General features: G+C 52.2%; 1 protein-coding gene and 1 long non-coding RNA gene across 2 annotated transcripts in view; one reads left to right on the forward strand and one right to left on the reverse strand.

Annotated features, from left to right (window-relative positions):
- The window catches only part of Ltbp2 (latent transforming growth factor beta binding protein 2), an 88,916-nt gene that overhangs the window by 67,733 nt on the left and 4,148 nt on the right, over positions 1-17,035 (forward strand). Inside the window, exons 18-34 of the mRNA XM_052739290.1 lie at positions 3,984-4,103; positions 7,372-7,491; positions 8,462-8,584; positions 8,795-8,920; positions 9,478-9,603; positions 10,751-10,873; positions 10,969-11,097; positions 11,531-11,653; positions 12,286-12,417; positions 12,725-12,850; positions 13,391-13,534; positions 14,357-14,548; positions 14,805-14,888; positions 15,711-15,839; positions 16,087-16,224; positions 16,304-16,471; positions 16,720-17,001. Coding sequence (XP_052595250.1) covers positions 3,984-4,103; positions 7,372-7,491; positions 8,462-8,584; positions 8,795-8,920; positions 9,478-9,603; positions 10,751-10,873; positions 10,969-11,097; positions 11,531-11,653; positions 12,286-12,417; positions 12,725-12,850; positions 13,391-13,534; positions 14,357-14,548; positions 14,805-14,888; positions 15,711-15,839; positions 16,087-16,224; positions 16,304-16,471; positions 16,720-17,001 — 2,385 coding nt within the window. The remainder of the gene's footprint in view (positions 1-3,983; positions 4,104-7,371; positions 7,492-8,461; positions 8,585-8,794; positions 8,921-9,477; positions 9,604-10,750; positions 10,874-10,968; positions 11,098-11,530; positions 11,654-12,285; positions 12,418-12,724; positions 12,851-13,390; positions 13,535-14,356; positions 14,549-14,804; positions 14,889-15,710; positions 15,840-16,086; positions 16,225-16,303; positions 16,472-16,719; positions 17,002-17,035) is intronic.
- LOC128111090 (uncharacterized) lies at positions 2,096-4,082 on the reverse strand. Its single transcript, XR_008218470.1, has 2 exons — positions 3,892-4,082; positions 2,096-3,030 (listed from the first exon to the last, which is right to left on the reverse strand). It is a non-coding gene; the product is annotated as an uncharacterized LOC128111090 (long non-coding RNA).

Consider the following 17,035-nt stretch of genomic DNA (forward strand, 5'->3'; position numbering starts at 1 on the left):
TCTTAGTTAGGGTTACTATTACTGTGACGAAACACCATGACCAAAAGCAACTTGGAGAGGAAAAGGGTTTATTTGGTTTACGTATCCTGAATCACAGTCCGTTGAGGGAAGTCAGGGTAGAGATTCAAACAGGGCAAGAACCTGGAGGCAGAATAAGGAGGGTTTCTTTTTTTTTTTTTTTTTTTTTTTTGGTTTTTCGAGACAGGGTTTCTCTGTGTAGCTTTGCGCCTTTCCTGGAACTCACTTGGTAGTCCAGGCTGGCCTCGAACTCACAGAGATCCGCCTGGCTCTGCCTCCCGAGTGCTGGGATTAAAGGCGTGCGCCACCACTGCCCGGCTACCTTTCTTATAGAGCCCAGAACCACCGGCCCAAGGTGGCCCCACTCTCAATGGGCTGTGCCCTCCTCTATCAATCACTAATTTAAAAAACGCCTTACAGGCTTGCCTACAGTCTGAGCCTGTGGAAGCATTTTCTCAACTCCAGCTCTCTCCTCTCTGATGACTCTAGCTGATGTCAAGTTGACATAAAAACTAGCCAGCACATGGTGCAAACCCTTTTATAACATAGAACGTGCCCGTACGTTTTTATGAATAAGTTCACAAAGAAATAAGGACGTATTTTCCACACAGTGCCTGGCGACCCAGAAGTTGGGTTGTTGGGAAACTTTCACTTGGCGAATGGCAATACCTGTTCTTGGGGCCTCACACTTCCGGCACCAGTCAGAGGCTTGGCCATGATCACAGCCCCCACCCCTTGGCATGGCCATGGAGTAATGAGTCCTTCCATTGGCAGAATCTCCTCACTGTCTGATTCCAAGGATCTGGCCTTGAGAATCCAACGGCATCCAAGTCCTCACTTCATTATGTGAGGAAAGGAGGCAGAGAAGTCAACTTAAAGCAGGAGCGGGAGGGAACCAGGTTAGTGAGTACTCAGTGAGTACTCCAGCTCGGACTGAGTGGCCAGGTACCAGGTCCTGTGCTAAAGGTCTGAAGACAACCAATGCACGAGCAAGAATAATGGCACTATTGAGTTAGATGAGCAAGTAACTGACGATGGCAGAGAATTTGGGAAGGTTTCCGTGAGGGGGTACTTGATCTGGGGTAGAGTCATAACAGCTCCCATTTAATGAGCACTTACTATACCCAGAGCCACCCTAAGCACTTTATTATATAAAGCCCATCATTCCAACCCTTGCAGTCCTTACTCCCACTTTATGCCTTAGCAAATGAAGCTTCGAAAGGTGAGTTGAAACACCCACGGACGCTACACCTAGGTGTAGCAGCTTTGGACATAGATTCAAAGTCACACCATCTCCAAAGCATGGTTTGCCTCTCAGGGTCCACGCCTTTACATGCAGGGTACCAGGCACCCGAGGAGGAGGAGCAGGAGTAGACGGAGCTGGTAGTCCAGGGAAAGGCAACCATTTCTGCATAGGCCAGCAGATGGGCAGGCCTGGCATGTCCTCGGAATTATGGTGAAGTCAGGGTGACTAGAGTGTGTTAGCAGAAGTGGCGGCAGGTGAGGCCCGTCTGTGAAGTGACTCCGGTGCCAGGCTGAAGTATTTGGCCATTGCCCTGTGGGCAGTGGCTGCCAGGAGGGTTTGTTGAGGGTAGATGGTTCTGACATCTGGCTGTTGGGAAGGAGGTGACAAGTATTACAGTACTCAGAGCAGGGTGGCAGAGCCAGGGGAAAGGCAGGGGACATGGGCTTTCCAGGCTTCCTGCAGCCTGGGTGGGTGCTGTGGCCAGAGGGAGTCTGGGAGTCTGGGAGCTGGCCATAGGCAAATTACGACTACAGGGAACGGTATTGCCAGGACTGGCCCAGACATGAGGCTCTGTCCTGTGCCAGCCTGGTGTCCGGATGCCTCTGCCAGCTGTAGGAGCGGGAGGAACCTGAGGTCAGCCTAAGTCCTTCGACCGCTGGGACTTGGCTGCCACTTGAAGGCCCTAATCCAACTTAGCATCCACTACCTAAACTTTGCCCGTCTCCCAAAGCAGTGTTTCATTATTTTAATCTAGCATTGATTCGTATGTATAAATGGATCATTCTAAACCATTACAGGTTTTAACTTAATTTAAGAAGAAATAAATGTAAGTTATTTAAATATTAAGGATTTATTTAAGGGTTTGCATATAACTTGCCCTGGAGTAAGTGTGTATCTTTGCACTCCGGCCTTTGGGTCCCCTCATCTGTGAACTGCTTACTCTTGCTTGTTTCCCAAGTGTGGCTGTGGTTTTTTTCTCGTGACTTTTTGGGTGTACCTTGTGTTTTCTGTTACATCTTATTTGTTTTATGTGTGTCAGGGTGTTCGTGTGGAGGTCAGAAGACAGCGTTCATGTGGAGTTGGTTCTCTCCATCTTTATGCGGGTTCTGGGGATGGAACTCAGGTTGCCGGGCTTGGTGGCTGACTCTTGCCCACTGAGCCATTGCTGGCCCCCCTTTTTTTGCATTATTTTTAATGTGTTGTGGTTTTGTTATGTCACATAGACACTGTGCACTTTATTTGCCTTTTCCAGAATGCTTTCTCCCCCTGGGGTTCGTCTTTGCGTGGCTACCAGGAACCCACTTCTCCATCTCCATTTTTCTCTGCAAACCAGCACTGTCTGTTTATTAAGCGGTGGTTCTGGAGTCCCCCATTTTTTTCCCATCAGGTTTCCACTTTTCGCTCTGCCTTCCAGTTCCTTCTCTTTTCCTCTGCTGTTGGCAGTAGAGCTTCTAAGAGTTTGGACAGCTGTTTCTGAATTCCCCGGAGAGTTGTTGCCAGGAAGGTTCCTGGGTCCGCCCTATGCCGAAGGCCAGCATCTCCATGGGAGCCGAGGAGGGTGCACGTGGCAGGTCTGCCAGAGGCTCCACTGTGAACTTGGAGCGATAGGAAGCATGGCTGAGGTGGAAGCTCCCTGGGTTCTAGCGGTTGGTTTATGCCTGAGCGACGCTAACAAACATTCCTCCGTGTTTCCTGCCAGGCACTTCTCTCAGCTCTTCGCCTTTCATTCAGTCTGACAAGGACTCTGTGAAGTATCTGACCCGGAGCTAGAGGGGTGGAAAAGATGAGACCCTGATGGGTTTGGTGGTGGGGCCGGGGAGTGGTCACAGGGCAGAGCTGGTATACTGAGCCACTGTGTGAAATGGGAATAGGACCCGGCTGGTCATCAGGAGGGGAAAGACACCCCCAGCAGAGGCACGCGTGTGAACAGAGATTTGGAGACGGGACTCAAGGGAATCTAACATAGCTAAGATTATACCAGAGAGCCTGGGTAAATACTGCAGGGCTGGGGCCCGGTCCTAACTGCAATGGGGCTGGAGGTAGCAAGGAGCCAAGGTGTGACTCAGGGTAGCGGCCTGACCAAGATCGGGCTTTAGAGTGGGAGCCATCAGCTCTCCACTGTCTGCTCTGCATACGAGCTCCTTCCCTTGTCTCCGAGGAGCGGGTCCGTGTGCTTTGGATAATGATATAAGCCACGCGTTACAGACCCTTGGCTGCCTGCAATGCTTTCTGTTATTTTGTCTTTTTTTTTTTTTTTTATTTTCCAGAGCTGAGGACCGAACCCAGGGCCTTGCGCTTGCTAGGCAAGCGCTCTACCACTGAGCTAAATCCCCAACCCCAGCTCTCTGTCCTTCTAAGAAGGTCCATCCTTAAGAAGAATCCTAGTGGTAGACCCAGTGTCCACTGTTCTAGTGCTGGGACCCCTCGGATCAAACTGTGTAGACTGATAGCTGACCCCAAACCCAGGCCTCCCATCGGGAGGAGAAAGTTGCCAGGGCTCCCATGGGCCCTAGAAGTAGCTATCCCTGGGAGAAAAGAACTCAAGGGGCCGTGGGGGTCTGACCAGTCCGACAGCTGACCTAAGAATCCCTCCCTCAATCCTACTGCAGCGGGCATGGCTTCCTTACCTAGCAGCCTTGTCCGTGGCCGCTGGAAAGGATGCCCCAGGACCCCCCCTCCAGGGCTGGCTTTGACTCGGGACCATCCTGTGTGTTTGCAGACATAGACGAGTGCGAGCAGTCCGGGGTGTGCATTGGTGGGCGATGCAGCAACACGGAAGGTTCATACCTCTGTGAATGCGATCGGGGCTACGTCACGGTCAGACAAGGACACTGCCAAGGCAAGGCGTGAGAACAGTGGGTCAGCCGCTGCCCTCCACACCACCCACCATCAGCTCGCCCTCGAGCTCTCCTCCACGGAGTCCCTTGACGCTATGCCAGTTCCCACTGGCAGAGACACGTCTATGAACCCCTGAGTCCTCCTGTCTTTGGGGTGATACATCAGCATCCTGAATGCCCCCTGTTTCGGGGAAGTACAAATCTATGTGACACCACAGGAATGAACATCTTTACATACCTCTGCCCCGTCACCTTGGAAAATGTGTTCTCTTTGTATATAGCAGAGGAAGGGTTGATCTCTCTGGCCCCTTTAGTCTTCTTGCTAAAGCTTGTTAATATATAAACTCCCAGAGGGTGGACCATGTCTCTAGACAACCTGTGCATGGGCACCCAACAAACGCTGGTTGATGGATGGATTCAGTAGATCTCCCCTTTCCCACATACAGCTACAAGATGGGCTTGGACATTGCTAACTAGTCTCCTCGTAGGCAGGTTCGGACACTATCCTGTCTTACCTGGTTCCAGAGAGTCCTGGAAGTAAGGGGTGAGCTCGTGGACCTTGTGAAGGGGAGACCTTTCCCCAGTTCGTTTACCAGGGAAGCAAAGTCCCGGGATGACTAAGCGAAGGGGAACCACAGCTACAGGTGTAGAACAAACTGTCTTCACCCCCAGTGCCTCCTCACCTTCGCTCAGGGCTCCCCTCTTCGTGCCTTTCCACCTATAACTCAGGCCTGGGCATGATCCAAGCTGGAACCCACCCCCTTGTCCTTATTAGATCAATAGAAACAAGACAACTTGGCATTTACAAGAGAATGCAGAGTGAATACAGAGCTTCCAGCTGGCCAGGCACTAAGCGCTTGGTAAGAGAGCCTCATTAGGCACCACAGCACTGTGCATCTAACATCAGGACTTACTAAGCAGAAAAGTAAAACCGAAGGAAATGAACCAGGAAATGCCAGAACATTGAGAAGATCAGGTTTATGCTAACCGTCTGCATCCAGGGCACAGGCTCCAGAGCAGACAGGTCTGGGTTGTATTCATGTTTCGTGTTTGCAAATGGGGATTGCCACACTCATCTCAGAGGACTGCTCAGCTAACATATACAAGATGCGCAGAACCACCTCCAGCACACTGTAAGGACCTCTCTCTGTCATGTCCCGACTCCGTGCCCTACTCAGGATGGCTCTGTCCCATCAGAAGGAAGGATTCTAGACAGACACCTCATCAGGGAGTTCAGGCTGAGTTCTTGGCCCTGGGCAGACACTCTGGGGCTGTTGAAAGAATGATGTAGTTTGTACACTTCTCCGGGTTTCCATCAGTAACCACAGACCCTGCCCATCACCCCGGGAGCCCAGTCAATTTCCTCTCCCTTTCTTCTGTCTCCAACGAAGAAACTACTCTGTCCACGGAAACCTGAAGTCTCTGGTGAGAGACTGTGAGGTCTGGACAGTGGCCCGTGCAGCAGTCTCAATGACATTTCCATCATACCCAGGACCCTGGGTTCCCATGGACAGAGAGCAGATTCTCCTTGACAATGCCAGGGCCTTGGCTGTCCCTGACTCTCACCCAGGAACCCCTGAGCTTCTGCCTCCTGCCTACCCACTCCCACTTCATACTCTCGCCAGGAACACAGGTGGGTACGTACCCTCACCATTCCCCACGCAGAGACTGGTCCCTGGAAAGATGCCCAGGCATCCTCCCAGAGTGTGGATGGCAGACTCACAAATTAGTCCCTATGTGACCATTCCTTGGATCCCTTTAGCTGTCTCCTTAACAGCCTTTTACTAAGAAGATAATGCGTATTATTTTAGGCACACTGTTTCGTCTTTTGGTCAGCAAACATTTGCTGAGTGCCAGCTGTGTGTTAGCCACGGGCTGGGAATACAGCAATAAATAGTTCCCAACACAAACCAGAATATTGGAATCTACCAAGGCATTCCATAACCTTAGATTAAATTCAAACCCTTGACTAGGCAGAAGAATCTCCCCCCGGTGACAGGCTCCACTTTAGCTACTGTTGAGTTCCATGGAACAGTCTCAGGTTGTCTGCTGATGGAGTCCACTCCATCCAGAATTTTCCTCTGCCTCCTTTGATCAGCTTGTCTAATGGCTCAGTTCTGTCCACTCCCATTCACGAGAGGCTTCCCTGGCTCAGGTGGAGACTAAGGCTGCTCTGGTCTTCCGGCCTCTCTCTTTTTCTCCCTGACAGACTCCTCACATTTTAACATCACTGTTGTTCCCTGGGGCTCTGCTCTAAGAAGAAAGCTGGGAGTAGCAGAGCAGCTTGCATTAGGTTCTGCTTCACTAACAACCAACCCCAAAGTCAGTCACAGAGGACACAGTCAATCTTATTAGCGTCTTGTGTCTATCAAGAATCAGTTGAGAACTCTGACCCAGGCTTCCTTACTTTGGTATTAGACTAAAAGAATAGCTGGGGTCTGGAATATGCCCAGTCCCCATGATAGAAAGAAAGGAAGAAAGAAAGAAAGAAAGAAAGAAAGAAAGAAAGAAAGAAAGAAAGAAAGAAAGAAAGAAAGAAAGAAAGAAAGAAAGAAAAGAAGGAAGGAAAGAAAGAAAAGGAAAGGAAGGAAGGAAGGAAGGAAGGAAGGAAGGAAGGAAGGAAGGAAGAAGACACTCAGGGTCTGCATGCAGTGAAGCGCTTTGGTTCACAAGTTACCTACCTCATATCCACTCAGACCACACTGGCTAGCACTAATCTTTGGTGCCACCCAGCCACAAGGGACCCAGAAGCAAAAACATACCATGACCCAAAAATGAAGATATAGGCTATTTTTTTGAAGATTAGTAAGTTCCATATCTCCTAAATGCCCAGCATCCAGTGCTACGTATACCTTCCACGGATGTACCTGACGCACTTCAGGCAGGGCAGACTCAGGGGCCTTTCCTTTTGGCAAATGCAATCTTCCTACCTTGCCTGATGTCACTAAGGGCGATATGAAGGACCATCCCAAACCATGCAGGCTGAAGCATGCAGCTTCTCTGACTTCCTACAGCTAACAGTACCCACAGCCTGCTGCAGCGGCCTGGGGAGTCTTTCCATTTTTAAGTTCTTTCATTTACCTCTGCTCTAGGATCGTGAGTGGGAGGTGGGGCTGGGAGCACAGGGCAACTCATGTTTTCCTAGTGTTCATCTATATGGAAACTGACACCTAGTCCCCCATACAGGGCAGGGTCAAAGATTCGCAGACATGAAATACCCATGGGTTGTGTTTCTCAGAGATGACCAAGGGAGGGACTGTTGTTTTGTAGATATCAATGAATGCCGTCACCCTGGTACCTGCCCTGATGGGAGATGCGTCAACTCCCCTGGCTCCTACACTTGTCTGGCCTGTGAGGAGGGCTACATAGGTCAGAGTGGGAGCTGTGTAGGTAAGGGCTGATTGCCAAGGCACTGAGAGGGCTATTTAGCTTTGGGATGGCTGGTTGAGCGCACACACAGGAAGCACAGTGGCTTAGAGGGTATTGTCCCCATCATCCGGTTGGGTTCTCGGATGATGCGGAGCATGGCGTGGGTGTGCTTCTGTTATGGGACTCTGCCCTCTGAATCAGCTAGGGTGGGGCCCTTTGCGGCTGCTTAGCCACATCCGTTCTGAGGCTCTATCCCAAAGTTCCAGAAGCTTCTGTGGTTGGCTTCTGTGGACCGGGATGGAAAGCTTCAGGGTCTCGGGCTGGATGGTGGTGAGAGCCAGCCACCAGGCCCTCTGCTTTCCTACTACATCAGGAAGCTACACGCTAAATAGCAGTGGCGCTTCTTGTTCCCAAAACAACTCCGTGTCTGTGGGAAGAGGAGTGTTCTTTCCCTCGGCCCCCGCAGGGAACAAGGCCCAAAGGTTCTGATGCCAGGAGGGGCCATGTTTTGAATAGATGCTTTGAGACTCTTAAGAGGGCAGATGGTTCCCAGGCCCTCAAGACAGCCACAGCCACCCAAGCATGGCCTGGCCTCTCTCCACACTGCCCACCCATGTACTGAAACTGTTTGTTGGGTGTGGAACATGGTTTGTTGGTGGCAGGTAAGAGACTAGAGGGTCAGACTCACAATAGAGTGAATCAAGGGTCTCGGATGCTCTATTTCTAGTGTTCTAGGTGGCTTTGTTTTTCCAGGGCTAGGCGGGGTGTTCTATGTTACTACAGGGAGCTGGGGAGCACTCGGGAGGGTATGACCCTGCTTCGCCTAGATGGAATGAAGGAGCATGGCTTCGCAGCTCTCCGAGGCTGGCCTACAGTCCCTCTGAAGGCTGCTTCCAGGGACTCACAATTGAGGTGGTCTAGGCTTGCTAGAGTGGGGAAGAGCACAGGGAAGAGAGGAGGCCAATGACCCATCTTGGGCTTTTATCCACAGATGTGAATGAGTGTCTGACCCCTGGGATCTGTGCCCATGGAAGCTGCATCAACGTGGAAGGCTCCTTTAGATGCTCTTGTGAGCCGGGCTACGAGGTCACGCCGGACAAAAAGGGCTGCCGAGGTACAAAGATGTAGCTCCATTCTTACACCGGCGAATCAAGCCTGCAGCATCTTTCCCTCTGCATGCCAACCCCTGCAGCCTCCTCCGAATCAGCCCACCAGGCCCAAGACTCTTGCCCAAACCCGTCCTTTCGACCCTCCCTGACCACCTATGAGTCTCTGGCATGTCTGCTCTGCAGAATCCCATACAGAACTCAATGGCCTGTTTCAGATGTGGATGAGTGCACCAGCCGAGCCTCATGCCCCACCGGCCTCTGCCTCAACACTGAGGGCTCCTTCACCTGTTCAGCCTGCCAGAGTGGGTACTGGGTGAATGAAGATGGTACTGCCTGTGAAGGTAATACAAGACAGACAGGGTCAGAAGAGACAGTATAAGCCTTCCTCCCTCTTAAAGAACATCTCTTTGTCTTCTAGGCTTGGGTTGATCCTGGGGTCTCCAGATTAGGTCAGAGGGAACTTTGGGGGACTTGGCCCCAAGAGAGTTCCTATTGTCATAACTCCCAAATTCAGAGATGAGACAAATGGTCAGAGACAAGAGAGACGCTAAAGCTACATATAATGGTGCACACCTATAACCCCGGCACTTGGGGGGTAGAAACAGGAGGATCAGGAGTTCGAGGCCAGTCTTAGCTACATAGTGAGTTTGAGGCCAGCCTGAGCTATATGACACCCTGTCTCAAAAGAGGTAAGCTGGGGCTAGGGCTACCCATGGAGCTTTCTCGGAAGGACGTGTGTGGGGGTGTTGCATGTCATAGAATATGGCCAGGGTTTGCCCTTGTCTAGAGGCCCAGAGTATTCTTCAAACTCAGAGACTGGCAAGAGGTGTTGTGAGGGAAGGCTTCAGTGGTGGGACTGCCCTCCTGGGTCCATGGCCACAGTTCTCTGTCTGCCTAGACCTGGATGAATGTGCCTTCCCTGGAGTCTGCCCCACAGGGGTCTGCACCAACACTGTGGGCTCCTTCTTCTGCAAGGACTGTGATAAAGGCTACCGGCCCAGTCCCCTGGGCAACACCTGTGAAGGTGAGAGACCCCTCCCTGGGAGGAGAACACAGATGGGACACCGTACACTAACCAAGCATTTATAAGAAGGAACAAGAGCTCCCCCTTAAACCTAGGATAGTGGGCCGGGGGACACCTGTTCCTACCTTCTCCCCAAAAGCAGTCAGGAAAGTGGCTAGCAACCCGGGTCTCACTGCCCTGAAGGCACTGGTGCACAGGCCGCAGGGGCCCAGCAGCACCAAGGGACAAGAGACACATGGGGTTTCTTGGGCCTTGGCCTAGACCCTTGAGCCTCTCTGTTACAAGATTCTAGAGCAGTGGTTCTCAACTTGGGGGTCAAGTGACCCTTTCACAGGGATCACCCAAGACCATCAGGAAACAGATACTTACATTACGATTCATAACAGTAGCAAAATAACAGTTATGAAGCAGCAACGACAATAATTGTATGGTTGGGGTCATCACACCATGAGGAGCTGTATTAAAGGGTTGTGGCATTAGGAAGGTTGAGAACCACGGCTCTAGGGTGCCCACTGTGCTTTGCAATAATGTTGATAATGCCTATAATCCCAACACTTGGGAAGCCTTGTCAGGAAGATGAAAAGTCCAAGGCCAGCCGGGCTATCTATAGAAGGGCAGAAAGTGGTGGAGTAGGGGAGGGGCAGGCCAGCCGTGATGACCTAGGCTCATAATCCTAGCACACATAGGAGGTAGAAACAGGAGAATCAGGAGTTCAAGGTCATCTTTGGCTATCTAGCAAGTTAGAGGCCAGGCCAGTGTTAACTACACGATGATCCTATCTCAAAACAAACTTACCATCAAGCAAAAGAGAGTTTCTGTTACCTTCTCAGGTCCCCAGTATCTGTTTCCTTGGTGTATCTTCCATTGCTTCTCAGTCAAGACAGGGGGTGGAGGCTTTGGTTACTCTGGGCCAGGACGACGGGGCGTGAGGAAGCCCAACCAGAGCCGGGCCAAATGGAAACATCTCTTGTCATCCTCTCCCCCTGGTTAGCGTCTCCTGGAATAGAGATAAACATTGCAAGCCCGGTCCCCTCATCCCAGGTTCCCTCCCTTCAGGCAGGTGATAGGGCCTCTAGAGATAGTTCCCTTGAACCTGTCCTTGGAAGGTGCCACCATCAGGTGCCTCCTCCCCTGTGTGGCCCTACAGATGTGGATGAGTGTGAGGGTCCCCAGAACAGCTGCCTTGGAGGCGAGTGCAAGAACACAGAAGGTTCCTACCAATGCCTCTGTCCCCAGGGCTTCCAGCTGGCCAATGGCACCACGTGTGAGGGTGAGTCTCCCCATCAGGAAGGAGCTGGGCACAGTGGTTATCGGCAGAGGTGAGGACATCCCTAGAGACGCTCCCTCCTCATCTTGTCCCGGCAGACATGGACGAGTGTGCTGGGGAGGAGGAGCACTGTGCTCCTCATGGCGAGTGCCTCAACAGCCAGGGGTCCTTCTTCTGCCTCTGTGCACCCGGCTTTGTCAGTGCTGAGGGGGGCACCAGATGCCAGGGTAAGACATCAGTGTGGTCGTGTCTAGGGTCCACCAGCACGGGTCTTAGAGGCTGTGTCTAGAATCCCACCTGAATACCATTACTGAAGTTTGCTCACAGCCTACCCAGGGAGGAGACAATGGGAAGGCTGGGGAGAGGTGAAAGATCCGGGGTTGTAAGGAAGGACTCGGAGTCTGCAGAGGGGCATCCCTGTGATGCCTGTGGCAGACGTGCGTGCTCTCCAGAGTCTTGTTAGTGTCACCCTTCTGCTAACAGAGCCCCAGCCCTAAAGCCTCCCCACAGCATGGCCTGGACTGTCCCTCAATCTTCCTACCCTGAGCTTCTCCTTGACTCTCCTATCGGCTTCTCGAGGTCCAAAGGAAGCAGCTCGGGGCTCTAACAAGCTCTAAAGAGAGCCATGGCTGCATTGGCTGACTGCCGTCTCTGTCCTAGATGTTGATGAGTGTGCAGCCACAGACCCATGTCCACGAGGGCATTGTGTCAACACAGAGGGCTCCTTCAACTGTCTGTGTGATCCTGGCTTCCAGCCCTCCCCAGACAGTGGACAGTGTGTGGGTAAGGACTGTAGGGATTGGACGGGACCCTGCCTCACCTCTGTCCACCTCTGTCCCTGCGTGGTCCTTAGCTCCCTGGAACATGGAACACAGCGTCCTAGGAAATGCAGCATTTTCTACAGAACCCAAAGTTTAATGCATTTACTGCGATTCTGATGACCCAAGGCTGACATAATAAAGACAATCATAATCTTTGTGCCAGCAGAGGACACAACGTAGTTTTAAAAGCCGAATATGTTCAGCAGATAATAAACAATGGCTATGTTCAATGTCTTTTGGTAGGATCAATGGTTATAGACGATCTTGAAATTGAATAAGGGAGATAAATATTGAAGAAAGCTCCTTGAACCCCACTGTGGTGAAAAAGGCAGAGTGCTCTGCTGGGGATCAGAGGGGAGGAGGCTGAGTGCTCAGAGCTTCCCGAATGGGGTGTAGGGCTCTTTTTAAATGCTCAGCCGCGCTGGGTCAGGGAAACGATCCTGAATTAATCTGCTGGGAGTGAGATGAGTGGAATGATTTGAAACGGACCAAGGACCTCAAAAGTTGTGGGATATGAGCTTGTAATGTCAGCAAGGTGGGGCCATAACAGTGACCTAGCCACACATCTGCCTCTTCTCGTGGCTCTGGGGACAGATATTGATGAGTGTGAGGATGAGGAAGACCCAGTGTGTGGAGCCTGGAGGTGTGAGAACAGCCCTGGTTCCTACCGCTGTGTCCTGGGCTGCCAGCCTGGCTTCTACATGGCCCCAACTGGAGACTGCATTGGTGAGTAGGAACAGGGAGAGAGAGGAGGGAGGGCTGAGGAAAGCTGCGGACATCTGGTTTTCCCTGCATTGAACTAGAAACAATTTCTCCCGAGGATACTGTTTGAGCAGTTGTTTGAAATTTGTGTATTTTCCATACAGAGAAGCTTACAAAGAAATTAAGAGGGATGCTACGGTTATAGCTTTCTTGTGCTGGGTCCAGGGGTTGTTTGTTTGCAAATCTTGGTGTTAATAGACCAGATAAGTAGGTACTCCCAGCAAACAGAGAGAGCATGCATACCCTCTACCCTAGTCTCCATTATCCCCAGACATAGACGAATGCGCCAACGACACTGTGTGTGGGAGCCACGGCTTCTGTGACAATACGGATGGCTCCTTCCGCTGCCTCTGTGACCAGGGCTTCGAGACCTCACCCTCAGGCTGGGAATGTGTTGGTGAGAAGCCTGCGGGCTACCCAAGGTCTGGGCTGGGAAAGGCCCTTGGGCCCTTCTCGTTTCTACCAATTTTTTTGTCTTTCTTGAAAGGAGGTGGTACCCTCTCCCGAAACATCCATGTTTACATGGCTCCATGACAGGGCCCCAAAGGGTGGGCAAGGGAAAGAGGATTCCCCTCCAGCTAGCATTGCTGCTGGACTGGTAGGAGAAGGGTCAATCCTGCCCCAGAAGGGGCGAGCACAAGAGGGAAGAGACCTCCTACCCCACTCACTTCCCTGGAGAACTTGGGGGCTCAGGAGATCCCCAGAGGAGGGAACTGTCCTCTGCGTTCACTGTTATAACCATTTTCAGCCTCTCTTCCCCTCTTTTCCCGCCCACCGGTCCCCCTCTCTGCTAATTCACATCCACTTTTGCTTCTTCCAAGTACGGTTCTCTTTGGGGAGGCAAGGGGTGAGAACCTGCCTAGCTGGGCTGGAATCGGGGGGCAGGGTGCATTCGCTACCTCTTCTCTGGACACTAGTCTGTCCTTGTGCCTGGCAGACGTGAACGAGTGTGAGCTCATGCTGGCAGTGTGTGGGGCTGCACTCTGTGAGAACGTGGAAGGCTCCTTCCTGTGCCTGTGTGCCAGTGACCTCGAGGAGTATGACGCACAAGAAGGACACTGCCGTCCTCGGGTGGCTGGAGGTGAGATCCGGGAGACTCGGGCCCCTTCCTTTCCTACCATTTTCCATGAGGACTCTGCCTTACAAACACCATCCGCTGATCTAGCTCCTGCCACTGAGTGGGGTTCATTGGGCCGGTGTTGGGGGTATGGGTTAGGAATGGATTATGGAGGGGACAGGAGTCTGAGTGCCACACATGCCAGCGTCTGCCAGACAACTGAAGGTCTAGGGTGACCTAGAGAAATTCAGGGTGCTATGGGGCACTTACAGTAGCCCCCAGGGACCTCAGATGGAGTTTAATAAAGACCCTGAATCCAACCAATCCTTGGATGGGTCTTTTGGATGAAGGAGGCCTTGAAGCCGAGCTAAGCTAGACCCTCCCCTCCTCATTGCCATTTTGCCCCAGGCTGGACCAGACCTCAGCTGGCTTCAATGACCTGTAAAAAGTCAAGGGGAACTTTGTAAGAAGAAATGGAGGGGAGAGGGTTTGGGGTCCCTGAGAAGCGGGAGGGATCAGAAGGATGCTCAGATGGTATGCTAGGGATGGGTACTACCCATGGGGGGTGTGTGTGTGAGCAAATAGGACACTAGAAACATCAGGGGCTTGGGCATCAGAGCCCCATTTCACCCCATAATAACTTCTTAATTGTAACTTCTTAGGTGCAGTTTCTTTGTAGTAGGGAATGATAACAGTATTCTCGCCTAGTGATGCTCAGGGTACCACATGAGATAATGTACACCATAAGGTTCTATACAGACATTCTATTTAACAGATCAACTTGATGGCAGTGATACCTCAAGGGGTCTTGAACAGACAGTGATAAGGGGCTTCTGTCACCCACAGCTCAGAGAATCCCCGAGGTCCCAACAGGGGACCCGGCTCCAGGCCTCACCCGCATGGAATGCTACTCTGAGCACAATGGTGGTCCTCCCTGCTCTAGCGTCCTGGGCCGGAACTCCACCCAGGCTGAATGCTGCTGTACTCAGGGTACCAGATGGGGGAAAGCCTGTGACCCTTGCCCATCTGAGGACTCAGGTAAGGCCTCAAGGGCTACAAACACTCTTAGGGTCAGTCTGCAGTGTGACACTCATGGAGAAAGGAGCCAGGGGTGATGACACATGACTGTAACTCTGGCGCTCAGGAGGCTGAAGCAGAAAGATCCTGAGTGGGAGGCAAGCCTGAGCTACATAGCAGAGTTCCGGGCCAGCCTCTGTTATATAACTAGACCCTTAAACAGTGGAGGTAGGGAGACTAACATTCCCTCTCTGAGCTGGGATGCCTTCCTCCACAGTTGAATTCGGTGAGCTCTGCCCCAGCGGTCAAGGCTACATCCCTGTGGAAGGAGCCTGGACATTTGGACAAACCATGTACACAGGTAATCCTCAGCACCCTCCTCCTCAGACTCCACTTGCCCGAGTAGAACCCTGGCCTAGACCTCTATGATGTCCCAGGAGGTCTACACCCAGCCCTGGCTTCCAGGTAGTTTCTGTCTTTTGGGCTCTGGGGCTTTTCTATCCCTGATATTTTTAGCCAGAAAGTTTTAACCAAGATCCTTCTGGAGTGTTCACATGACCCTGAGCTCAGTTTCCCTGCTCCCTCAAGTCTAGAGGGTGCACTCTGGAGTTTAACCTCACCTCCACCATACTGGACACAGGGACAGATTGAGGGTGCTGCACTACCACACAGGTGAGGGCAGTAGCTATCCCTCTGGTTTCACCCACCAAAGCAGAAACTTTGGGGTGCTCATATTCTCACTGGAGAGTTCCCAGCACTGGGCTCCTTGGTGCGTGCCTTATTCCGAAGGCTAGTCCTGAGGAAATAATGCAAACAGAAAGAGAGAGAGAGAGAGAGAGAGAGAGAGAGAGAGAGAGAGAGAGAGAGAGAGAGAGAGAGAGAGAGTTAGTTGCTGGGAATAAAACCAATGGCTTCATGCATACAAGGCAGACACTGTTCCACTGAACACCCCAGCCACAAAAGTAGCTTTTCTTGAGTGTTTGCTATGTACCAAGAACTATTTAAAGTGCTTTATGGGTATGAGCATTTCGTAATCCTCATTACGAGAGGTTAGGTAGTATTTTAGAGAAGAAACCAAGTCAAGAAGAGCCTAAGCAACTTGCCCAACTCACTCAAACAGCTGGATGCAGAGCGTCTGACTCTGTTTCCCTTCTTTCTCCTGCCTCACTCTGCCCCCCTTCAGATGCCGATGAGTGCGTACTGTTCGGACCTGCTCTCTGCCAGAACGGCCGATGCCTCAACACAGTGCCGGGCTACATTTGCCTGTGCAATCCTGGCTACCACTACGACGCCTCCAGCAGGAAGTGCCAGGGTGAGGACTCAACATGGGCCTGCTAACCCCCAGTCCCACTCTTGCTGGGAGTCCCCCTTCCTGGGAAAGATGCCCACTGCAGCAGGCGGGTCTGAGGTGAGGGGAGCTCTATGCCGTCAGATTCTGTCTCTGGAGAGGGCCCTTCTAGTATGGACGTCTTCATCGGCCTCCCTAGGCAAATCCATCTACGAGCATTGTCTGTCAAAAGGCCACTGTGACCCTGCTCCACCTTTTCCTGACGCCACAGATCACAACGAATGCCAGGACTTGGCCTGTGAGAATGGAGAGTGTGTGAACACAGAGGGCTCCTTCCACTGCTTCTGCAGTCCCCCGCTCATCCTCGACCTTAGTGGGCAACGCTGTGTGAACAGTACCAGCAGCACAGGTGAGGAGGTGGGGGCGTGGACCACAGGGGGCGCAGACCTGGCCTGGGACTCACATTCTTCTGGGGTCTGTGCCGCCAGAGGACTTCCCTGACCATGACATCCACATGGACATCTGCTGGAAAAAAGTCACCAACGACGTGTGCAGCCAACCCTTGCGCGGGCACCATACTACCTACACAGAATGCTGCTGCCAGGATGGCGAGGCGTGGAGCCAGCAGTGTGCTCTGTGCCCTCCCAGGAGCTCTGGTAAGAGGGTACCCGCAGGTCTGGGCATAGCTCTGGGAAGGGGGTACTATCGACTTGGAAGGATAAGGAGAGCAATTTGAGCAGGGGCTTCCTCCTCCATCCCAGTCGCTCAGGACAGAGAGAGGTGCCAGCGTGGTCAGGAATCCCCACGTGTTCTCTTCTTGGGCGAAGAGCCCGATGAACCAGCTCACCAAGTTTTAGCTGGCTGGAGCTCAAGTCCGGCTCCCTTTCCCCGTCCTCCCCAACAGAAGTCTATGCTCAACTGTGCAATGTGGCTCGGATTGAGGCAGAGCGGGAAGCAGGGATCCACTTCCGGCCAGGCTATGAGTATGGCCCCGGCCCAGATGATCTGCCCTACAATCTCTATGGCCCAGATGGGGCCCCTTTCTACAACTACCTGGGCCCAGAGGACACCGTTCCCGAGCCTCCCTTCTCCAACATGGCCAGTCAGCTGGGAGATAACACACCGCTCCTTGAACCTCCTTTACAGCCGTCTGAACTTGAGCCCCGTTATGTGGCCAGCCATTCAGGTATGTGTAGCAAAACTGGAGAAGAGATAGGCAC

The sequence above is a fragment of the Peromyscus californicus genome, unplaced genomic scaffold (assembly GCF_007827085.1).
Source record: "Peromyscus californicus insignis strain IS unplaced genomic scaffold, ASM782708v3 Scaffold_15__1_contigs__length_86483966, whole genome shotgun sequence".
NCBI classification, from domain to species: domain Eukaryota; kingdom Metazoa; phylum Chordata; class Mammalia; order Rodentia; family Cricetidae; genus Peromyscus; species Peromyscus californicus.